Here is a 24,976-nt window from a genome sequence, read left to right on the forward strand (position 1 = left end):
CCTGTCCTATGCTGCCTGTGTGTGCCATACTCTGCCTGTCCTACCCTGCCTGTGTGTGCCATACTCTGCCTGTCCTACCCTGCCTGTGTGTGCCATACTCTGCCTGCCCTACCCTGCCTGTGTGTGCCATACTGCCTGCCCTACCCTGCCTGTGTGTGCCATACTCTGCCTGCCCTACCCTTCCTGTGTGTGCCATACCCTCCCTGACCTATGCTGCCTGTGTGTGCCATACTCTACCTGCCCTATGCTGGCTGTATGTGCCATACTCTGCCTACAGTACCTATGTCTGAGGTGTGAAGAAGTGAACAATGGGAGTGATTACAGTCTGAGCCTGAGGTGTGAACACTGCAGGGGGTGAACAATGCAGGTATTAAAAGGTAGTGCTGGGCGGTATGACCATAAATTTATATCACGGTATTTTTCAAAATTATATCGGTATCACGGTATTTGACGGTATTTTTTTTTCCCCATGCATGATTAGGTGACCACCCCAAACACCCGCCACCCGCACCCCCCCCGCCACCCCAAACACCCCCCCCGCCACCCCAAACACCCCCCCGCCACCCCAAACACCCCCCCATCCGCACGCAGCCCCCCACCCCCCCATCCGCACGCACCCCCCCACCCCACCCCAAACACCCCCCCATCCCCTTCACATAAATATAACCCCCCACCCCACCCCCCCCAAACACAACCCCATCCCCTTCACATAAGTATAACCCACCCACCCCCACCCATCCCCTTCACATAAAATATAATTACTGGCCAGGCACCCCCCGACAGCTCACATTGGTATCCGACTCTGAATGCGTCCTAGCGATGGCGCTTTTGTAGAGTGTGCGCGCTGACGTCACGTGCGCACCCGGAAGTATTCAGGACACCGGTATGGGGGTATGTCAAAAATTTATATCGGTTTAAAAAAAAAAAACGGTGATCGGTTTTTACCGGTATACCGCCCAGCACTATTAAAAGGAGTGAAAAACACAGGGGATTACATGTTTAAACAATACAGAGGGATTACAGCCTGAATCTGAGGTGAGAACCATGCAGGGGGGCAGTTAATCTCAGTACTGATACCATTTAATGCTTACTCAAAGGTAAGCCATCAAAGCAGCCAGACAGGTGGGGGGCCACACAGAGGGGGGTCGCGGGCCGCCAGTTGGACAGCACTGATATATAGTATTTAATGTATTTATCTAGCTGCCCCTAGAATTGTTACATTGGATATAGCAGATATTTAGTCTACATTCCCCTTAGCACAAATTCAGCCATAATTCTACTTTCCATGGCTTTGCTTATACTTTGGTGATATGTTTGCGAATATTATTTGCTACTAATAATTATCATTTCTTCTCTCTAGGTGTTGGGACAAGGAACTATTACAGAAAACTTGGCTATGAATTAGAAGGGCCGTACATGGTGAAGAAGCTGGACTGAAAGTGCTTGGATGCGTTATTTACTTGTAACATGTGTTAGAGCCTAACATATCTGTGTAAATACCGTATAGCTTTTATAAGGCATCACTCAGGCTGGGCTGCATGGCAGATTGGGCGCTCGTTGTGGCATTGTGACTTGTTTTCCTTAGGCTGATGGCCCATGGTGCAAGTTAGTTGCAACTCACTTGCTCCGTGGGCCATGTTTGAATGAGGGAGTGAACCAGCTGATAAACTCCAAGTTTCAAGTTCTATGGTTAGTCATTTAAGGCATATTAATACAGATTAAAGTAATGTTATATCTAAAATCAACTGCATTAAATGAATTGCATCTCTATAAAGCTTCCTCTTAATCCAGTATGAAAAGCTCTGGGTGTTATAGTTATACAATGGATTTAAAAGCAAAACAAGTCGAGTAAAATTGGTTAGAAACGTATTTATCTGACTACGCCAGTTTCTATGGAAGTTTGCAAGACTTGCCACATTTAAGTGAAATGTTACTTGCAGATTCACCTATTATGTAGTAAGTGTTTATTAAAGGAACAGTAACACCAAAAATGAAAATTTGAGGTGCCAAATAAGGGCTGTGATAGGGTGCGTAGAGGCCCCTAATAGCCAATCAGCTTACAGGGGGCTTTATTTGGTAGGAAATCTTGTTTTTATTCAACTTAAACTTGCCCCCAAGTCAGGAATTCAAAAATAACTCCCTGGTTTGGGGGCACTGAGAGCAACACCCAAGGGGTTGGGGAGCAACATGTTCCCCCCGAGTCACTGGTTGGAGATCACTGCTATAGAACACATTAATTATATTTATTTATCATTTTGGCTCTTTAGGCCTCATACTTCTCTAGATCTCTTCCTATCTAAATGCCATAGGGATGTTCACCCAGTGTAACCCTGGCACTGATATAAATAGTCGGCTCGGTGGGTATGACGCAGTCAGATACATTATAAGCAGAAATATTTGTGTCGATAAGCCATGCTATGTAAGTGGAATATATCAATAAGTAACAATGAGCAGTGAATGGGCTTTGATAGAAATAGTTCAGGGATGACGTAAATAAACTCAGGAAATAAAGATCTCAAGAGCCCAGGCTTCATTGGGTGAGTAGCAGCCAAAATAAACAATATAGGGCATGGTATTTATGTGCTTGGGGGACCAGCTTCTTTACAGCTATTGGGTGCCGGCACCTCCCGTGACATCAGTTGGAAGGTCCCTAAGATGGTGGCCCTGGCCTTTATCACTGCATTGTTGGTCAATAAGGGGTATAGTTATCATGCTGTGTATAAAGAGGAGTAAAACATTACCAGTGATGTTGCTCATAGCAGCCAATCAGATGCTTTGCTTTTCTAACTGTTGAAATCTAAATGCTGATTGGTTGCCCTGGGCAACATCACCGGTAATGCTTCACTCCGCTTTTTACACAGAATGATAAATATACTAGTGTAAGTTGCAGACACTTTCCATTGGCAGAACTGGGAATCAACACAAAATGGATAGTGTGAAATGCGCTTTTTGGTTTTGCTGTGTTATTAAAGGGGTGATTCGCCTTTATGTGAACCTTTAATAAGTTATACAATGGCCTATTCCCAGCAACTTTGCAATTGGTTTTCATTATTTATCGTTTTTTAATTATCTTCCTTTCTCTTCTGGCTCTTTCCAGCTTTCGATTTGGGGGTCACTGACCCCGGCAGCCAAAACCTATTACTGTGAGGCTCCAGTTTTATTATTATTGTTACTTTTTATTACTTATCTTTCTATGCAGGCCCTCTCCTATTCATATTCCCATCTTTTGTTTAAATCAAGGCTTGGTTGCTAGGGTAAATAAGACCCTAGCAACCAGATAGCTGCTAAAATATCACTTGGAGAGCTGCTGAACCAAAAGCTACATAACTGAAAAATCTTAAAAAGTAAAAAATGAAGACCAATTGCAAATTGTCTCATATTAAGAGATTGTGAATATGAAAAGATCTTTTTTTCCTGTAAGTAAATCATTATTAAAGAGGCCTGTCTCCTTTTGTTTATTAAGAACTAATAGGATTCCAGTGTAGGATACTAAAAAGATAGTGGTGATTAGTGGTTCATCAAATCTGCCAATTCATCCATGTCGTTTGCCTCAGTGGCTGCAGGGTACAGAAAAGAAGAAACCGAGCCTGGATCAGACTTGCTTTCCTGCTTTGCTGCTAAGACAAATGAGGGATTTGTGGCCCAGTGAACCTACCAGCTTCTGTAATAAGCGCAGAAATAGGTCACCCATAAAACAGATGACAATGTCTGCAAGTTATTTACTGAATGGAAAGTAAAGTAATTGTAATTAAAAATCTGAGCTGTCAATCATATATTGCCTGCCCCACCTCTATGCCGCAGGCAGGTAATATATGATTGACTGCTAAGATTTTTAAATTCATTTATAACAGGTATTGATTTAATTTAATGTTCTGGGTTTCATGTTTGGTTACTTTTTAGTATGTTATAAAATGCCCTATTCCTAGTAACTTTGCAATCGGTCTTCATTATTTATTCTTTATAGTTTTTGAGTTATTTTCCTTATTCTTCTACCCTTTTCCAGCTTTCAAATGGGGGTCACTGACCCCGGCAGCCAAAATCCTATCGCTCTGTGAGGCTCCAGTTTTATTGTTATTGTTACTTTTTATTACAGGTATGGGGCCAAGAGCAAAAAGACAGGTCATCAGCTAAAAACAATTTTCAACTTTACATGAAGGTAAAAAACCTTCAAAATCCAGGAGAAACCCAATTGGGGTAACTTGACCTTTATGGCAAAGTGTCAAATCTCCCGAAAAAATCTTTTCCATTGTGATCACTGCAAGTAAAGCACATTAATTGTAGCTATTCGGCTTTATTACAGTATATGGCCTCCCTTTGTAATTTCCCACAGTTAAGCCAGATTGCCCCAGTAATATGTTTTACTTGCGGCCATCGCAATCTCCAAAGTCTCCCATAGACTCCATCTTAATCAAATAATTCAGATCTCTGTAATAATAAAACAGTACCTGTACTTGATCCCAACTAAGATATAATTACCCCTTATTGGGGGCAGAACAGCCCTATTGGGTTTATTTAATGGTTAAATGATTCCCTTTTCTCTGTAATAATAAAACAGTACCTGTACTTGATCCCAACTAAGATATAATTACCCCTTATTGGGGGCATAACAGCCCTATTGGGTTTATTTAATGGTTAAATGATTCCCTTTTCTCTGTAATAATAAAACAGTACCTGTACTTGATCCCAACTAAGATATAATTACCCCTTATTGGGGCAGAACAGCCCTATTGGGTTTATTTAATGGTTAAATGATTCCCTTTTCTCTGTAATAATAAAACAGTACCTGTACTTGATCCCAACTAAGATATAATTACCCCTTATTGGGGCAGAACAGCCCTATTGGGTTTATTTAATGGTTAAATGATTCCCTTTTCTCTGTAATAATAAAACAGTACCTGTACTTGATCCCAACTAAGATATAATTACCCCTTATTGGGGGCAGAACAGCCCTATTGGGTTTATTTCATGGTTAAATGATTCCCTTTTCTCTGTAATAATAAAACAGTACCTGTACTTGATCCCAACTAAGATATAATTAATCCTTACTGGATGCAAAATAATCCTATTGGGTTTAATTAATGTTTTATTGACTTAGATTCTTATGGAGATCCAAATTACAGAAAGACCCCTTATCCGGAATACCCTTGGTCCCGAGCATTCTGGATAACGGGTCCGATACCTTTATATGTAAAATATTTTTATGGGGGGAAGGGTATTGCCTATACAAAGTGTATTTGGTTGTCCCCTTGCCACAATACAGATTCTGAAACCTTACTGTAAATTTCTGTAGAAATGATTAAACTTGCTTTTGAAATAAACACAAATCTGTTTTTCCTCATTATTCCTAAAGGACGCAGGTTCCTGGAAAAACAAAACCCTTTTATTTACTGCTGCTGATTGTGCTTGTGTTACTCACCAGTCCAGCGACGCTGCACGGTTTATGAGACATGAGGCTGGGGAATGGGAGCACAGTGTACTAACCCTCCCGTTGGGTTCCTGATGAGTTCTACATTAGCCAACTGCCCAGAGTAAAGGGGGGAGATCTGCTCGTACAAACCGGCCAGTAGGAGGGAAGAGGTTTAATAACTGCAACTAAATACATACATAAATAAACCAAACAGTAATACATATAAACACATCTACCGCACTTACTCAGTACTGATACCATTTGAAGCTTACGCAAAGGTAAGCCAGCAAAGCAGCCAGACAGGTGGGGGGCAACAGAGTTGGACAGCGCTGCACTATAGGGTCTCTTGTACAGGTATAGGACCCATTATCCAGAATGCTCGGGACCAAGGTTATTCCGGATAAGGGGTCTTTCTGTAATTTGGATCTCCTACCTTAAGTCTACTAAAAAATAAATAAAACATTAATTAAACCCATTAAGATTGTTTTGCATCCAATAAGGATTATTTATATCTTTGTTGGGATCAAGTACAGGTACTGTTTTATTATTACAGAGAAAAGGGAATCATTTAACCATGAAATAAACCCAATAGGGCTGTTCTGCCCCAATAAGGGGTAATTATATCTTAGTTGGGATCAAGTACAGGTACTGTTTTATTATTACAGAGAAAAAGGAAATCAGTTTTAAAATTCTAAATTATTTGATTAAAATGGAGTCTATGGGAGCCTTTCAGTAATTCAGAGCTTTCTGGATAACGGGTTTCCGAATAAGGGATCCCATACCTGTACCAGCTAATCTGTTCCCAGAATATACTGCCTATTCATACATATTGCAAGAATATGATATGAAATGTAGAAATGAAACTTGTTTAATGCAACATTAATGTAATTTCACTGTCTGTTCAATAATAAAAATGTGGCTCTGAAAATGATCAGAGGTGGCTCTTTGGCAATCTCACTCTCATCCCTGGCTGCTCTCTGCTGGGTGAGACTGAGGGGAAAAAGGATGGTATCAGTGGGCGATGGTGTTTAGCCAGGGCCAATTCCGCACCTTTTGCCACTATAACCTATAAAAAAAACGCATTTCCTGGTTCAAGAATAACATTTTAAATGGGAGAGTGGCGGTGGGTGGCTCCACCTACTTTTTCTAACCTTGAATATGTAGTCACCCAGTGACTGTGCAAAGTTTGGGAACCCTGGCATTAAACAAGTAAATTTCAATAGCTGAAATCTGATTGGCTGTTGGTGGCCCTGCCCACGTGCCCAAACCTAAACCTGCAGTCCCCTAGTGACCAACTGCCACTGTGAAGAGTTTGGGGACCCTGGGGTTATTACTGTGAGAATGGCAGCAGCTTGGATTTCCCCATTGAAAGTCAATAGGTAAAATCTGATGTTTGCAGCCATTTTATTAACAAGTGCGGTAAGTAAATGAATTATTGTATATTTCCTATTTCCTTCTATGTTCATTTTTTTATTTTTTGTCATTACAACTCAGACATACATGTTTTCCCCTTACACAGTTTAGCAGTGATTGGCCGTGCAGGAGCCCTTATACCCTTAGTAATAGTCAGCTTGTGACCTGGAACCTTAATCCCTTATACACGGGGGAAGAATAAAATGATTACAGATCCCACTAGGATTTTTCCCGGTACCCCGCCGGCCCAGTCCAACGCTGACTGACAAAGACTTACAGCAGGGAACAGAGAATTAACGTGAATTAAATCATTTATTATATTTAAGGTCATTGACAAAACCCATAGGTTATTACAATAGCTTTGAATTACAATAGGATCCACAGGAAGGAGTAGTCCCACGATATCCCAAACAGATCATTGGTGGGAGCCGAGCAGGTGCTTACGGTGCAACTATTTTGTATTGGATCCCTCCTTGGACTTATCTTCTTCATACAGCGGCAAGAGCCTAACGGATGGCTCGGGCCTAACGACTTGTTGGAGTGAGAATTGAAATCCATCTTCACACATGTTAATGAGGCTTTATGTGCCTTAGAGCACTCACATCCAGCAAATTTTACTTCAGTCGAGTCTTAAGCCGACCAAACCCTGGTTAGTATTATCTGTGATTTGTATCTCCTGAGTAAAAAGCACTTCCCTGACGGATATCTCAGTGGGCAGATTGGAAATTCCCACTGGCTGAGGACTGCTTCAGGTCACAGATGCCACATCCAAACCTTCTCCCTTATATTTCACTCTCTTCATTGGCCTCTACATCACCAGGTAACTTGGTTCTGACATAGAACCAATCGTCCTTCATGTTCTTGGGTATTGTGAAACCGTAGATCTATAGCAGGATAAAAAGGCAACATTAAGATTTTGCAGAGTAATAATATAATTGTGCAAATTTTTAACTATTCGCTTACTTTTCTGATAAAATTCAATATATATAAAAGAAATGTTATTGTGTACTTACCTTGAAGTCTGTAGCAAATGTGGCCAAATACCCATAAAATGTGACAGTTGAGAGCCATTCGCTGGTAACTCGTAAGATGTTCATGATCTGAAAAACAAATTATGAGTTGATTTCAATAAGAAAATGATTGATGGTTGCACAGTGACAGGACTGAAATACACATGCATTCCATTTACAGAATAAACTGCTACACTGTGCCATGGCTATGATTCAAATAACATTTACTGGCACAAAGCTAAAGCCAAGAGTGAGCACTAAAGATTGGTACAACTGGTATATTGCAAGTCCCCTGTGTGGCCCTAAAGCAATAGTACAATACATAGAATGAGCAAATCCCCATACCTCATACAGCTGTGTGTTTACTGGTGCCATCCAGATGAACATGAAAGCAAACGCTGCACCTGAAACAATTATAAAGGAGAAATTAGCTCTTTGCCAATGTCTAATTAAAATGTAAAATGTTTTAAAATGCTGACCCCTCCCCTCACCCACCTACCCCCCATGACTAGATATAGAACAACGTTGGTACAGAGTATATATTTGTTCAAAAGTAACATTAGAAGTAAAATAAAAATACCTATCACTAAGAAGAATACGGTGGTCACTGATATTATCAAGCGCAAAAGGCACTTGACTCTGCCGTCCTTCTCCGGGGGAGTCCTGTACGATATCACGGTGTTTATTATAGTATAGGCACTCGCACAAACAGTGGCTGTCAGCACTCCTGCTATGTGCGCGCTCTGGAATGCCAGCACCTAAACATACAGATACAATCAGTCAGTAAATGTATTATTATGCGTTTGTTCCATGTTTCTAACACTTTATGGGAGAGGAACGCATCTTACCGGAAAGTTCTCCAAAAAGTAAGCTTGGCATGCCAACAATCCCAGCAGCAATAGGGCTACGTTGGCCCAGGTACGCTTCTTTCCAGATTCAGCGCTGCGATGCCTCAGCAGGGTGTATCTGGCGTACATTGTGGCAGCTCCTAAGGAACAATATGAATTTAGTTAGCTTATTGGCGCTTACAATTCATTAGGTGGGAATGTAAGGATATTTGTTACACTTACCGATATAGCAACAGATACCATGCATCACGGTAAAAGCAATATTGGCCAATGCAAAGTCCCGTAAACCACTGGAAAAGAGAGAAAACATATGATTATTAGTTTATCAGATCTGACGTTTATCACACAGAGACCCAATTTAGAATTTCCCTCACCTTGTATAGGGTGCAAGTCCAGAGAAAAATGCTGCCATGTTATAAATCAAAAGGCCAATAAAAGACACCGATATTATGAAGAATGGGGCTAAAGCCATTATAGTCACTGCAGATATCTTCATTTTAAAGTCAAATGATGAAACAAAACAAATAAGATTAAAGAAAATTATGCACAAGGCAAAAAAATATTTCATGTTGTTCCTTGGTAAGAAACGCGATGAATGATCCTGCCGGTGTAGCTGTGTGTATAATGTACAGCCGGCTCGATGACATCACAATGGGAGCATTGTGATGTCACTGCAATTTTGTGACTTCTGGGGCCTAAAGGCTTTACACACTGAATGTGGGCAGAGGGCATTGTGATGTCACTGCTTCTTTGTGACTTCTGGGTCCTAAAGGGTTCCGATTCTTTTCAGTTGGAAACAAATACCAGTATTCTGAAAATGAAAAGTAGAAGTATATTGGAGACAGAGTAAATAAAAATACACCTAGAATCTTTATATGTGAGACCTGATTTTACAGATGCCGCCTTTCCGAATGGGGCCTCATTCCAGTTTTACAGCACGGCTTGGCATATTACTGATATTAACTTGAGTGCCGCAGATTGGCAACTATGAGCGTTGGTTTATGTATAAGGCCTACAGCTGTAGCCTGTAACGTAGGGAGAAAGCTGTGGGAAGAAAGCCGTCACTAGTTCTGCTACTGTCATTGCACAAAATATACTAATAAACTTGTAGTTTTGTGTAATAAGTACAATTTCACTGAAAGAAATACAATGTGCGGACAAAGAATATTCTCTTTAGTTTGCTAAATAAACAGTTTTTGGGCTTTAAAACCACAGCAGATGTATAATTCCTGCTATTATTGTTTGGTACACAAAATGCAGTAGAGTATTTTATGTATACTATAAATATATATGCAGGTATGGGATCCATTATCTTGAAACCTGTTATCCAGAAAGTTTCGAATTACGGAAAGGCCGTCTCCCATAGACTCAATTATAAGCAAATAATTCTAATTTTTAAAATTGATTTCCTTTTTCTCTGTAATAATAAAACAGTACCTGTACTTGATCCCAACTAAGATATAATTACCCCTTATTGGGGGCAGAACAGCCCTATTGGGTTTATTTCATGGTTAAATGATTCCCTTTTCTCTGTAATAATAAAACAGTACCTGTACTTGATCCCAACTAAGATATAATTACCCCTTATTGGGGCAGAACAGCCCTATTGGGTTTATTTAATGGTTAAATGATTCCCTTTTCTCTGTAATAATAAAACAGTACCTGTACTTGATCCCAACTAAGATATAATTACCCCTTATTGGGGGCAGAACAGCCCTATTGGGTTTATTTAATGGTTAAATGATTCCCTTTTCTCTGTAATAATAAAACAGTACCTGTACTTGATCCCAACTAAGATATAATTACCCCTTATTGGGGGCAGAACAGCCCTATTGGGTTTATTTAATGGTTAAATGATTCCCTTTTCTCTGTAATAATAAAACAGTACCTGTACTTGATCCCAATGATTTTTAGCAGACTTAAAGGAGAAGGAAAGTCTGAAAACATCATAAGCTCCAAATAACAGTCATGATATGATACCTTAGACATTGCCCTAGCTTAGCTGTGCCTTGCTTCCTTAAGCTTGAATCTGCAAAAGTCTGCCAAACAAACACATACCTGGTCTCATCCAGAGAAACTTCCGTTTGCTCTGCAGCACAAAATTCCCGGGGCCAGCGCATGCGCACTGTCCTGCAGAGCTGAAAATCTTGACCCTTTAGCCCCGCCCACTTTTCCAAATCAACCAATCACGGCGCATATGTATTATTTCTATGACAGCGCTGTCCAAGTCCTGCACAGCCAGGTGACACACACAGATTTTAATGTAATATATATACACAATTTATTTATATTTAGTTTTGGCTGCAGACAACATTGGTGTTCAGTGGTTACCTTGCTGACCGATGCGGCTCTGTCTACGCTGCTCTGCACATGCGTTTGTTTACATTTTGCAGAGCAGCGTGACCCGCCAGGTCAGCGATTCAGGGGGAAAAAAAACAGTGTGCGCATGCGCAGGGGAAAGGGGAAATGACGGAGCGCTTCGAAAATGGCGACGACAGCTTTTTGAACGGCGTAGAACTTTGAAGTGCAATTTCAGCAGCAGGAGGTCTCACATAGGGAAATCGATGTAGCGGTTTAGGAGGCAGGAGGGGGCTTTATCTAAAGGTGAGAACACCTTCAAAAGCCTTTCCTTCTCCTTTAAGTTATGAAGATCCAAATTACGGAAAGACCCCTTATCCGGAAAACCCCAGGTCCCAAGCATTATGAATAACAGGTCCCATACCTGCACTACAAATGGTTTAACAGTTTAGATGCACAATTTGGGGTTCCTGGAGTACACAAAATGCATTGTTTATCCCATGAAATAATAATGTGAATTACAAGTGGGACAAATAATTCTTTGTGATTTGCGTAGAACAATTCTGGTTTTTATTTTAAAGCCACAATATGTCAACTCCTAATGCCTATTAATCTATTGATTATTGATTGATAAGTGCAGACAATCAATTTTTAACTGATGGTTTGGGGCACCCCGAGGCCTCGTCACAAATTCGGGCCTGGATATGGCTGTTTTTATTAACTGGTTATATTTAATTTAATAAAATTCATAACATGAAAAAAACAATATACACAGGTTATTCATGACACGAAATAGACTTTCTACAGAAGCATTACTGCACAGAATGAGAGTTATACACAAATGGGCTTATTTAGCAATTATCAAGTTGGTTTTCCTAAATCAAATAAACATGTACATCGAATTCTTGCTTATTTATAAATGTGGGAAACTTGTTCAAGTAAAAAAAAAACTTCAATACAAGTTTGAATAAAACCGGAAAATTCAAATATCTTGAATTAAAAATATGGCTTCGCTTTGCCTAGGACGACTGCCATTGAGTTCTATAGACACTCGCATTCAACATATTTACATATAAGTGTTTCGGGTATTCTGCACTTTATAAATAAAAGAAATTTTAGTTTTTGAACCATAATTTGAAAAAACAATGAAACTAGAGCATTGATAAATCCCCTCCCCCCCCAAATGGGAGTGTGTTGGGGGGATCCTTAATGGAGAAGGATCTGGGGGATTGGCTGTTTGTAGCCATTTTATTAACAAATAGAGTAAGTAAATGAATTATTGTATATTTCCTATTTTCTTCTATGTTAATTTTTTGTCATTACAACTCAGACATACATGTTTTCCCCTTACACAGTTTAGCAGTGATTGGCCGTACAGGAGCCCTTACACCCTTAGTACAGTCAGCTTGTGACCTGGAACCTTAACCCCTAATACACAGGGGAACAATAAATGATTACACAGGCAGCGTGTAGGGACGAGCAAAAATTTTTTTTTATGCGCGTGACTTTTTTACGCAACCTCAACTTTTTGACGCTACATGACTTCATTAATGAGACCACAAATGTTTGACACAATTACAACTTTTTTCTCACTCACGGAGCATATTGCTTTTCTTATCTTTCTACACCCATAGTGTCACATACTTTTATATATAAATAAGTATAACATGTATTTGAGCCTTAACATTTACTGCCTGTGCTGTAAAATGTTTTAAAGCCCAAATTATCGAGTATAAAATAGTAGCGACGTGAACTGAGAACAGGGTCGGACAGGGGGTGCAGGGCAGACCGGGGCTTCTGCCTCAGGGGCCCCTGTACCCCCCAATGGCCCCCCTCCCCCCCCAGAGGCCCCAACACCCTCCAACCCCCTCGGGGGAGCGAGACAGTCCCCTGGTGGATTTTTCCCGGTACCCCGCCAGCCCAGTCCGACACTGACTGACAAAGACTTACAGCAGGGAACAGAGAATTAATGTGAATTAAATCATTTATTTTATTTAAGGTCATTGACAAAACCCATAGGTTATTACAATAGCTTGGAATTACAATAGGATCCACAGGAAGGAGTAGTCCCCACGATATCCCAAACAGATCATTGGTGGGAGCCGAGCAGGTGGTTACGGTGCAACAGATATTTTGTATTGGATCCCTCCTTGGACTTATCTTCTTCATACAGCGGCAAGAGCCTAACGGATGGCTCGGGCCTAACGACTTGTTGGAGTGAGAATTGAAATCCATCTTCACACATGTTAATGAGGCTTTATGTGCCTTAGAGCACTCACATCCAGCAAATTGTACTTCAGTCAAGTCTTAAGCCGACCAAACCCTGGTTAGTATTATCTGTGATTTGCATCTCTGAGTAAAAAGCACTTCCCTGACAGATATCTCAGTGGGCAGATTGGAAATTCCCACTGGCTGAGGACTGCTTCAGGTCACAGATGCCACATCCAAACCTTCTCCCTTATATTTCACTCTCTTCATTGGCCTCTACATCACCAGGTAACTTGGTTCTGACATAGAACCAATCGTCCTTCATGTTCTTGGGTATTGTGAAACCGTAGATCTATAGCAGGATAAAAAGGCAACATTAACATTTTGCAGACTAATAATATAATTGTGCAAATATTTAACTATTCCCTTACTTTTCTGATAAAATTTAATATATATAAAAGAAATGCTATTGTGTACTTACCTTGAAGTCTGTAGCAAATGTGGCCAAATACCCATAAAATGTGACAGTTGAGAGCCATTCGCTGGTAACTCGTAAGATGTTCATGATCTGAAAAACAAATTACGAATTGATTTCCACAAGAAAATGATTGATGGTTGCACAGTGACAGGACTGAAATACACATGCATTCCATTTACAGAATAAACTGCTACACTGTGCCATGGCTATGATTTAAATAACATTTACTGGCACAAAGCTAAAGCCAAGAGTGAGCACTAAAGATTGGTACAACTGGTATATTGCAAGTCCCCTGTGTGGCCCTAAAGCAATAGTACAATACATAGAATGAGCAAATCCCCATACCTCATACAGCTGTGTGTTTACTGGTGCCATCCAGATGAACATGAAAGCAAACGCTGCACCTGAAACAATTATAAAGGAGAAATTAGCTCTTTGCCAATGTCTAATGAAAATGTAAAATGTTTTAAAATGCTGACCCCTCCCCTCACCCACCTACCCCCCATGACTAGATATAGAACAACGTTGGTACAGAGTATATATTCGTTCAAAAGTAACATTAGAAGTAAAATAAAAATACCTATCACTAAGAAGAATACGGTGGTCACTGATATTATCAAGCGCAAAAGGCACTTGACTCTGCCGTCCTTCTCCGGGGGAGTCCTGTACGATATCACGGTGTTTATTATAGTATAGGCACTCGCACAAACAGTGGCTGTCAGCACTCCTGCTATGTGCGCGCTCTGGAACGCCAGCACCTAAACATACAGATACAATCAGTCAGTAAATGTATTATTATGCGTTTGTTCCATGTTTCTAACACTTTATGGGAGAGGAACGCATCTTACCGGAAAGTTCTCCAAAAAGTAAGCTTGGCATGCCAACAATCCCAGCAGCAATAGGGCTACGTTGGCCCAGGTACGCTTCTTTCCAGACTCAGCGCTGCGATGCCTCAGCAGGGTGTATCTGGCGTACATTGTGGCAGCTCCTAAGGAACAATATGAATTTAGTTAGCTTATTGGCGCTTACAATTCATTAGGTGGGAATGTAAGGATATTTGTTACACTTACCGATATAGCAACAGATACCATGCAACACGGTAAAAGCAATATTGGCCAATGCAAAGTCCCGTAAACCACTGGAAAAGAGAGAAAACATATGATTATTAGTTTATCAGATCTGACGTTTATCACACAGAGACCCAATTTAGAATTTCCCTCACCTTGTATAGGGTGCAAGTCCAGAGAAAAATGCTGCCATGTTATAAATCAAAAGGCCAATAAAAGACACCGATATTATAAAAAATGGTGCTAAAGCCATTATAGTCACTGCAGATATCTTCATTTTAAAGTCAAAACATGAAACAAAACAAATAAGATTAAAGAAAATTATGCAGAAAGCAAAAAAAGATCTCATGTTGTTTCTTGTCAAGAAACGCAATGAATGATCCTGCCGGTGTAGCTGTGTGTATAATGTACAGCCGGCTCGATGACATCACAATGGGAGCATTGTGATGTCACTGCACTTTTGTGACTTCTGGGGCCTAAAGGCTTTACACACTGAATGTGGGCAGAGGGCATTGTGATGTCACTGCTCCTTTGTGACTTCTGGGTCCTAAAGGGTTCCGAATCTTTTCAGTTGGAAACAAATACCAGTATTCTGAAAATGAAAAGTAGAAGTATATTGGAGACAGAGTAAATAAAAATACACCTAGAATCTTTATATGTGAGACCTGATTTTACAGATGCCGCCTTTCCAAATGGGGCCTCATTCCAGTTTTACAGCACGGCTTGGCATATTACTGATATTAACTTGATTGCAGCAGATTGGCAACTATGAGCGTTGGTTTATGTATAAGGCCTACAGCTGTAGCCTGTAACGTAGGGAGAAAGCTGTGGAAAGAAAGCCGTCACTAGTTCTGCTACTGTCATTGCACAAAATATACTAATAAACTTGTAGTTTTGTGCAATAAGTATATTTTCACTGAATGAATTATGGTTAAATGATTCCCTTTTCTCTGTAATAATAAAACAGTACCTGTACTTGATCCCAACTAAGATATAATTACCCCTTATTGGGGGCAGAACAGCCCTATTGGGTTTATTTAATGGTTAAATGATTCCCTTTTCTCTGTAATAATAAAACAGTACCTGTACTTGATTCCAACTAAGATATAATTACCCCTTATTGGGGGCAGAACAGCCCTATTGGGTTTATTTCATGGTTAAATGATTCCCTTTTCTCTGTAATAATAAAACAGTACCTGTACTTGATCCCAACTAAGATATAATTACCCCTTATTGGGGGCAGAACAGCCCTATTGGGTTTATTTCATGGTTAAATGATTCCCTTTTCTCTGTAATAATAAAACAGTACCTGTACTTGATCCCAATGATTTTTAGCAGATTTAAGTTATGAAGATCCAAATTACGGAAAGACCCCTTATCCGGAAAACCCCAGGTCCCAAGCATTATGAATAACAGGTCCCATACCTGCACTACAAATGGTTTAACAGTTTAGATGCACAATTTGGGGTTCCTGGAGTACACAAAATGCATTGTTTATGAAATAATAATGTGAATTACAAGTGGGACAAATAATTCTTTGTGATTTGCGTAGAACAATTCTGTTTTTTATTTTAAAGCCACAATATGTCAACTCCTAATGCCTATTAATTTATTGATTATTGATTGATAAGTGCAGATAATCAATTTTTAACTGATGGTTTGGGGCACCCCGAGGCCTCGTCACAAATTCGGGCCTGGATATGGCTGCTTTTATTAACTGGTTATATTTAACTTATAAAATTCATAACATGAAAAAAACAATATACACAGGTTATTCATGACACGAAATAGACTTTCTACAGAAGCATTACTGCACAGAATGAGAGTTATACACAAATGGGCTTATTTAGCAATTATCAAGTTGGTTTTCCTAAATCAAATAAACATGTACATCGAATTCTTGCTTATTTATAAATGTGGGAAACTTGTTCAAGTAAAAAAAAAAACTTCAATACAAGTTTGAATAAAACCGGAAAATTCAAATATCTTGAATTAAAAATATGGCTTCGCTTTGCCTAGGACGACTGCCATTGAGTTCTATAGACACTCGCATTCAACATATTTACATATAAGTGTTTCGGGTATTCTGCACTTTATAAATAAAAGAAATTTTAGTTTTTGAACCATAATTTGAAAAAACAATGAAACTAGAGCATTGATAAATCCCCTCCCCCCCCAAATGGGAGTGTGTTGGGGGGATCCTTAATGGAGAAGGATCTGGGGGATTGGCTGTTTGTAGCCATTTTATTAACAAATAGAGTAAGTAAATGAATTATTGTATATTTCCTATTTTCTTCTATGTTAATTTTTTGTCATTACAACTCAGACATATTTTGTTTTCCCCTTACACAGTTTAGCAGTGATTGGCCGTACAGGAGCCCTTACACCCTTAGTACAGTCAGCTTGTGACCTGGAACCTTAACCCCTAATACACAGGGGAACAATAAATGATTACACAGGCAGCGTGTAGGGACGAGCAAAATTTTTTTTTTATGCGCGTGACTTTTTTACGCAACCTCAACTTTTTGACGCTACATGACTTCATTAATGAGACCACAAATGTTTGACACAATTACAACTTTTTTCTCACTCACGGAGCATATTGCTTTTCTTATCTTTCTACACCCATAGTGTCACATACTTTTATATATAAATAAGTATAACATGTATTTGAGCCTTAACATTTACTGCCTGTGCTGTAAAATGTTTTAAAGCCCAAATTATCGAGTATAAAATAGTAGCGACGTGAACTGAGAACAGGGTCGGACAGGGGGTGCAGGGCAGACCGGGGCTTCTGCCTCAGGGGCCCCTGTACCCCCCAATGGCCCCCCTCCCCCCCCAGAGGCCCCAACACCCTCCAACCCCCTCGGGGGAGCGAGACAGCCCCCTGGGGGATTTTTCCCGGTACCCCGCCGGCCCAGTCCGACACTGACTGACAAAGACTTACAGCAGGAAACAGAGAATTAACGTGAATTAAATCATTTATTTTATTTAAGGTCATTGACAAAACCCATAGGTTATTACAATAGCTTGGAATTACAATAGGATCCACAGGAAGGAGTAGTCCCACGATATCCCAAACAGATAATTGGTGGGAGCCGAGCAGGTGGTTACGGTGCAACAGATATTTTGTATTGGATCCCTCCTTGGACTTATCTTCTTCATACAGCGGCAAGAGCCTAACGGATGGCTCGGGCCTAACGACTTGTTGGAGTGAGAATTGAAATCCATCTTCACACATGTTAATGAGGCTTTATGTGCCTTAGAGCACTCACATCCAGCAAATTGTACTTCAGTCAAGTCTTAAGCCGACCAAACCCTGGTTAGTATTATCTGTGATTTGTATCTCTGAGTAAAAAGCACTTCCCTGACAGATATCTCAGTGGGCAGATTGGAAATTCCCACTGGCTGAGGACTGCTTCAGGTCACAGATGCCACATCCAAACCTTCTCCCTTATATTTCACTCTCTTCATTGGCCTCTACATCACCAGGTAACTTGGTTCTGACATAGAACCAATCGTCCTTCATGTTCTTGGGTATTGTGAAACCGTAGATCTATAGCAAGATAAAAAGGCAACATTAACATTTTGCAGACTAATAATATAATTGTGCAAATGTTTAACTATTCCCTTACTTTTCTGATAACATTTAATATATATAAAAGAAATGTTATTGTGTACTTACCTTGAAGTCTGTAGCAAATGTGGCCAAATACCCATAAAATGTGACAGTTGAGAGCCATTCGCTGGTAACTCGTAAGATGTTCATGATCTGAAAAACAAATTATGAGTTGATTTCAATAAGAAAATGATTGATGGTTGCACAGTGACAGGACTGAAATACACATGCATTCCATTTACAGAATAAACTGCTACACTGTGCCATGGCTATGATTCAAATAACATTTACTGGCACAAAGCTAAAGCCAAGAGTGAGCACTAAAGATTGGTACAACTGGTATATTGCAAGTCCCCTGTGTGGCCCTAAAGCAGCGGCCCCAACCTTTCTTACTCATGAGCCACAGTCAAATGTAAAAAGACTTGGAGAGCAACAATAGCATCATAAATGTTAATTGAGGTGGCAAATAAGGGCTAAGATTACTACTGGGTAGCCTCTATGCACACTATCAGCTTACAGAAGGCTTTATTTGGCAGTAAATTTTGTTTTATTCAACCTAATCTTGCTACCAAGTCTGGAATTCAAAAATAACTCCCTGGTTTGGGGGCACTGAGAGCAACATCCAAGGGGTCGGTGAGCAACATGTTCCCCCCGAACCACTGGTTGGGGATTACTGCCCTAAAGCAATAGTACAATACATAGAATGAGCAAATCCACATACCTCATACAGCTGTGTGTTTACTGGTGCCATCCAGATGAACATGAAAGCAAACGCTGCACCTAAAACAATTATAAAGGAGAAATTAGCTCTTTGCCAATGTCTAATTAAAATGTAAAATGTTTTAAAATGCTGACCCCTCCCCGCACCCACCTACCCCCCATGACTAGATATAGAACAACGTTGGTACAGAGTATCTGTTAATTCAAAAGTAACATTAGAAGTAAAATAAAAATACCTATCACTAAGAAGAATACGGTGGTCACTGATATTATCAAGCGCAAAAGGCACTTGACTCTGCCGTCCTTCTCCGGGGGAGTCCTGTACGATATCACGGTGTTTATTATAGTATAGGCACTCGCACAAACAGTGGCTGTCAGCACTCCTGCTATGTGCGCGCTCTGGAACGCCAGCACCTAAACATACAGATACAATCAGTCAGTAAATGTATTATTATGTGTTTGTTCCATGTTTCTAACACTTTATGGGAGAGGAACGCATCTTACCGGAAAGTTCTCCAAAAAGTAAGCTTGGCATGCCAACAATCCCAGCAGCAATAGGGCTACGTTGGCCCAGGTACGCTTCTTTCCAGATTCAGCGCTGCGATGCCTCAGCAGGGTGTATCTGGCGTACATTGTGGCAGCTCCTAAGGAACAATATGAATTTAGTTAGCTTATTGGCGCTTACAATTCATTAGGTGGGAATGTAAGGATATTTGTTACACTTACCGATATAGCAACAGATACCATGCAACACGGTAAAAGCAATATTGGCCAATGCAAAGTCCCGTAAACCACTGGAAAAGAGAGAAAACATATGATTATTAGTTTATCAGATCTGACGTTTATCACACAGAGACCCAATTTAGAATTTCCCTCACCTTGTATAGGGTGCAAGTCCAGAGAAAAATGCTGCCATGTTATAAATCAAAAGGCCAATAAAAGACACCGATATTATAAAAAATGGTGCTAAAGCCATTATAGTCACTGCAGATATCTTCATTTTTAAGTCAAAAGATGAAACAAAACAAATAAGATTAAAGAAAATAATGCACAAGGCAAAAAAAGATCTCATGTTGTTTCTTGTCAAGAAACGCAATGAATGATCCTGCCGGTGTAGCTGTGTGTATAATGTACAGGCGGCTCGATGACATCACAATGGGAGCATTGTGATGTCACTGCACTTTTGTGGATTCTGGGGCCTAAGGGCTTTACACACTGAATGTGGGCAGAGGGCACTGTGATGTCACTGCTCCTTTGTGACTTCTGGGTCCTAAAGGGTTCCGAATCTTTTCAGTTGGAAACAAATACCAGTATTCTGAAAATGAAAAGTAGAAGTATATTGGAGACAGAGTAAATAAAAATACACCTAGAATCTTTATATGTGAGACCTGATTTTACAGATGCCGCCTTTCCAAATGGGGCCTCATTCCAGTTTTACAGCACGGCTTGGCATATTCCTGATATTAACTTGATTGCAGCAGATTGGCAACTATGAGCGTTGGTTTATGTATAAGGCCTACAGCTGTAGCCTGTAACGTAGGGAGAAAGCTGTGGGAAGAAAGCCGTCACTAGTTCTGCTACTGTCATTGCACAAATATACTAATAAACTTGTAGTTTTGTGCAATAAGTATATTTTCACTGAATGAATTATGGTTAAATGATTCCCTTTTCTCTGTAATAATAAAACAGTACCTGTACTTGATCCCAACTAAGATATAATTACCCCTTATTGGGGCAGAACAGCCCTATTGGGTTTATTTAATGGTTAAATGATTCCCTTTTCTCTGTAATAATAAAACTGTACCTGTACTTGATCCCAACTAAGATATAATTACCCCTTATTGGGGCAGAACAGCCCTATTGGGTTTATTTAATGGTTAAATGATTCCCTTTTCTCTGTAATAATAAAACAGTACCTGTACTTGATCCCAACTAAGATATAATTACCCCTTATTGGGGGCAGAACAGCCCTATTGGGTTTATTTAAAGGAACAGTAACACCAAAAAATGAAAGTGTATAAAAGTAACTAAAATATAATGTGCTGCTGCCCTGCACTGGTAAAAGTTGTGTGTTTACTTCAGAAAGTCTACTATCATTTATATAAATAAGCTGCTGTGTAGCCATGGGGGCAGCCATTCAAAGGAGAAAAGGCACAGGCACATAGCAGATAATAGCTAAAACACTATTGTATTCTACAGAACTTATCTGTTATCTGCTATGTAACCTGTGCCTTTTCTCCTTTTTTCCAGCTTGAATGGCTGCCCCCGTGGCTACACAGCAGCTTATTATATAAATTATAGTAGTGTTACTGTAGCAAACACACACATTTTACCAGTGCAGGGCAACAGTGCATTATATTTTTATTACATTAAAGTTCTTTTATTTTTTGGTGTTACTGTTCCTTTAATGGTTAAATGATTCCCTTTTCTCTGTAATAATAAAACAGTATCTGTACTTGATCCCAACTAAGATTGAAATTACCCCTTATTGGGGGCAGAACAGCCCTATTGGGTTTATTTCATGGTTAAATGATTCCCTTTTCTCTGTAATAATAAAACAGTACCTGTACTTGATCCCAACTAAGATATAATTACCCCTTATTGGGGCAGAACAGCCCTATTGGGTTTATTTAATGGTTAAATGATTCCCTTTTCTCTGTAATAATAAAACAGTACCTGTACTTGATCCCAACTAAGATATAATTACCCCTTATTGGGGCAGAACAGCCCTATTGGGTTTATTTAATGGTTAAATGATTCCCTTTTCTCTGTAATAATAAAACAGTACCTGTACTTGATCCCAACTAAGATATAATTACCCCTTATTGGGGGCAAACCAAGCCTATTGGGTTTATTCAATATTTAAATGATTATTAGCAGACTTAAGTTATGAAGATCTAAATTACGGAAAGACCGCTTATCCGGAAAACCCCAGGTCCTGAGCATTCTGAATAACAGGTCCCATACCTGCACTACAAATGGTTTAACAGTTTAGATGCACAATTTGGGGTTCCTGGAGTACACAAAATGCATTGTTTATCCCATGAAATAATAATGTGAATTACAAGTGGGACAAATAATTCTTTGTGATTTGCGTAGAACAATTCTGGTTTTTATTTTAAAGCCACAATATGTCAACTCCTAATGCCTATTAATTTATTGATTGATAAGTGCAGACAATCAATTTTTAACTGATGGTTTGGGGCACCCCGAGGCCTCGTCACAAATTCGGGCCTGGATATGGCTGTTTTTATTAACTGGTTATTTTTAACTCATAAAATTCATAACATGAAAAAATCAGAATATACACAGGTTATTCATGACACGAAATTTGAGATTTTGAACCATAATTCGAAAAAAACTTGAATCGTGAAAAAAAATGAAACTAGAGCATTGATAAATCCCCTCCCCCAAGTGGTAGTGTGTTGGGGGTATCCTTAATGGAGAAGGATCTGGGGTTTTTGTAGATAACAAGTTGTCTAATTCCAGGCAGTGTCATTCTGTGGCTACTAAAGCAAATAAAGTGCTGTCTTGTATAAAAAGGGCATTGACTCAAGGGATGAGAACATAATTTTGCCTCTTTATAGGTCCCTGGTAAGGCCTCACCTTGAGTATGGGGGGCAGTAACAGTGAGTATGGGGGCAGTTTTGGGCTCCAGTCCTTAAGAAGGATATTAATGAGCTGGAGAGAGTGCAGAGACGTGCAACTAAACTGGTAAAGGGGATGGAAGGGTTAAACTATGAGGTGAGACTGTCAGGGTTGGGGTTGTTTATGCTGGAAAAGAGGCGCTTGCGAGGGGACATGATTACTCTGTATAAGAACATTAGAGGGGATTATAGGCAGATGGGGGATGTTCTTTTTTTCCCCATAAAAATCAACACACCAGAGACCACCCCTTTAGATTAGAGCTGTGAGGGCCGCCACCTCTCTGGCTGCTGTGACTGCTTACCTTTGTGTAAGCTTTAAATGGTATTAGTACTGAGATGAACTGTCCCCCCCCTCCCCTTCCCAAACTGTTGATACCTCAGATTCAGGCTGTAAACCCTTGTTTTATTTGCATCTGTAAGCCGCTCAATTGTTCACACCTGTCAGCACCTCCTTTGTTCACACCACAGATCTATGTCCCCTGTGTGTGTAAACCCTTGTTTTATTTGCATCTGTAAGCCGCTCAATTGTTCACACCTGTCAGCACCTCCTTTGTTCACACCACAGATCTATGTCCCCTGTGTGTGCCATACTCTGCCTGCCCTATGCTGCCTGTGTGTGCCATATTCTGCCTGCTCTATGCTGCCTGTGTGTGCCATATTCTGCCTGCTCTATGCTGCCTGTGTGTGCCATATTCTGCCCGCCCTATGCTGCCTGTGTGTGCCATACTCTGCCTGCCTGTGTGCCAAACCCTATCTGTCCTGTGCTGCCCATGTGCCATACTCTGCCTGCCCTATGCTGCCTGTGTGTTCCATACCCTGTCTGCCCTACCCTGCCTGTGTGCCATATTCTGCCTGCCCTATGCTGCCTGTGTGTTCCATACCCTGTCTGCCCAATGCTGTCTGTGTTTGCCATACTCGTCCTGCCCTACCCTGCCTGTGTGTGTGTGCCATACTCTGCCTGCCCTACGCTGCCTGTGTGTGCCATACTCTGCGTGCCATACTCTGCCTGTGTGTGCCCTACCCTGCCTGTGTGTGCCATACTCTGCCTGCCCTATGCTTTCTGTGTGCCATTCTCTCCCTGCCCTATGCTGCCTGTGTGAGCCATTCTCTCCCTGCCCTATGCTGCCTGTGGGAAATGAACTTGGCAGGGTTTTGTTTTGGGAGTTTGTTAGCATTTGGAAATAGTTGTTAGGGGGTCCCTAAGGCGTATAATTATGTGCTGGGGGTTGCTGTGCTATCCAAAGGGGAGGAGAGGCCATATGGATTTAAGAGTATAGCTTAATATGACTTAATTAACTTTTTCACATACGAGTGATATCCCTGCAGTGAGCACCAACCAGTTGTCTTTTTTCTGTGCTACCGCCATTAATGTAGATATGGTCTTAAAAAGGTTTGTGTTAATATGGGTGTGGTTTAAAAGAGGGAGTGGCAAAACTGACTCCCATTATGGTCACTCTACCAGGAAGTTTATATATGTTAGGGTATAGATAGTCTATATATGTGCACTTGAGGGGTTGAACTTGACTAGACTTTGGTCTTTTTTCAACCCAAATGAACTATGGGACAGCTACTACTGTCTGCACCATTATTAATAGGTTTAGAGTTTAAATGTTCAAATAGAAATTAAACCACCTGTCTGAACAGTAAAAGGTTTGTTATTTCCTGACTTGCTGGAAACGCTGACAGTGCTCCCTGTACAAGTCTCCCCTGCACTCTGGAACAGCAGAATTTCACCAACTTTAACTCTCTCTTTTAGTGATCTAGGCACCTTCCCAAAAATGAAACATGCAAAGTGTCTGTAAGGAGTGGATTCAAAATCAAACCATTTATCTAAAGATCCAAGGGCTCGATCAAAGCACCCAGCAGCGGCATTCCATCTGCTCCTGCTCATATTAGCTATTGTATTTATTACAAGTAATGCCTTTAGGAGTGTATTGGATGAGTTCTTGAGCAAGTATAATATGCAAGGCTACTGTAATCTTAAGATCAACAGTTAGGGGCCCATTCACAAAACCACAATTTTATTTTATTTTTTTTTCAGAAAAAAATTATATTTTTTCAAATTTTTGGAACTTTTTGTAATGACCCCGATAATATCGTTAACATAGTACGACTGTTTTGTGAACTTATGGAGCTACAGAGTGCCATTGAGCCCTATGGGAGACTTTCCTTGGGCCGGGTTGGAGCTGCAGAGTGCCATTGAGCCCTATGGGAGGCTTTCCTTGGGCCGGGTTGGAGCTGCAGAGTGCCATTGAGCCCTA

General features: G+C 40.4%; 3 protein-coding genes across 3 annotated transcripts in view; 1 reads left to right on the forward strand and 2 right to left on the reverse strand.

The window, feature by feature from the left end:
• Positions 1–1,770, forward strand: part of elp3 (elongator acetyltransferase complex subunit 3) — a 76,152-nt gene extending 74,382 nt beyond the window's left edge. The window contains 1 exon segment of the mRNA NM_001001215.1: positions 1,361–1,770. Coding sequence (NP_001001215.1) covers positions 1,361–1,437 — 77 coding nt within the window. The 3' untranslated portion in view covers positions 1,438–1,770.
• Positions 1,771–12,990: 11,220 nt separating this feature from the next.
• LOC108644798 (DNA damage-regulated autophagy modulator protein 1) lies at positions 12,991–14,989 on the reverse strand. Its single transcript, XM_031903116.1, has 7 exons — positions 14,885–14,989; positions 14,733–14,800; positions 14,511–14,650; positions 14,243–14,420; positions 14,008–14,066; positions 13,666–13,752; positions 12,991–13,536 (listed from the first exon to the last, which is right to left on the reverse strand). The coding sequence occupies exons 1-7, from the start codon at positions 14,980–14,982 to the stop codon at positions 13,435–13,437; spliced, it is 732 nt and encodes a 243-aa protein (XP_031758976.1). The 5' UTR covers positions 14,983–14,989; the 3' UTR covers positions 12,991–13,434.
• Positions 14,990–17,692: 2,703 nt separating this feature from the next.
• Positions 17,693–20,089, reverse strand: LOC108644800 (DNA damage-regulated autophagy modulator protein 1). The gene is made up of 7 exons (XM_018089558.2): positions 19,947–20,089; positions 19,795–19,862; positions 19,573–19,712; positions 19,305–19,482; positions 19,070–19,128; positions 18,415–18,501; positions 17,693–18,285 (listed from the first exon to the last, which is right to left on the reverse strand). Exons 1-7 carry the CDS (start codon positions 20,066–20,068, stop codon positions 18,184–18,186), a joined length of 756 nt encoding a protein of 251 aa, XP_017945047.2. The 5' UTR covers positions 20,069–20,089; the 3' UTR covers positions 17,693–18,183.
• Between the last annotated feature and the right edge of the window lie 4,887 nt (positions 20,090–24,976).

This window comes from Xenopus tropicalis, chromosome 5 (assembly GCF_000004195.4).
Source record: "Xenopus tropicalis strain Nigerian chromosome 5, UCB_Xtro_10.0, whole genome shotgun sequence".
NCBI lineage: Eukaryota > Metazoa > Chordata > Amphibia > Anura > Pipidae > Xenopus > Xenopus tropicalis.

Excerpts from the sequence above, each read along its gene's own strand:
- LOC108644800 (XM_018089558.2), bottom strand. The coding sequence starts at position 20,068 with ATGAAGATATCTGCAGTGACTATAATGGCTTTAGCACCATTTTTTATA. Across the intron at positions 19,713-19,794 it reads TGGTATCTGTTGCTATATCG|GAGCTGCCACAATGTACGCC; the intron begins GTAAGTGTAACA and ends ATTGTTCCTTAG. Across the intron at positions 19,483-19,572 it reads ACTTTTTGGAGAACTTTCCG|GTGCTGGCGTTCCAGAGCGC; the intron begins GTAAGATGCGTT and ends CTGTATGTTTAG.
- LOC108644798 (XM_031903116.1), bottom strand. The coding sequence starts at position 14,982 with ATGGCTTTAGCACCATTTTTTATAATATCGGTGTCTTTTATTGGCCTT. Across the intron at positions 14,067-14,242 it reads CGTATTCTTCTTAGTGATAG|GTGCAGCGTTTGCTTTCATG; the intron begins GTATTTTTATTT and ends TAATTGTTTCAG. Across the intron at positions 13,753-14,007 it reads TAAACACACAGCTGTATGAG|ATCATGAACATCTTACGAGT; the intron begins GTATGGGGATTT and ends TTTGTTTTTCAG.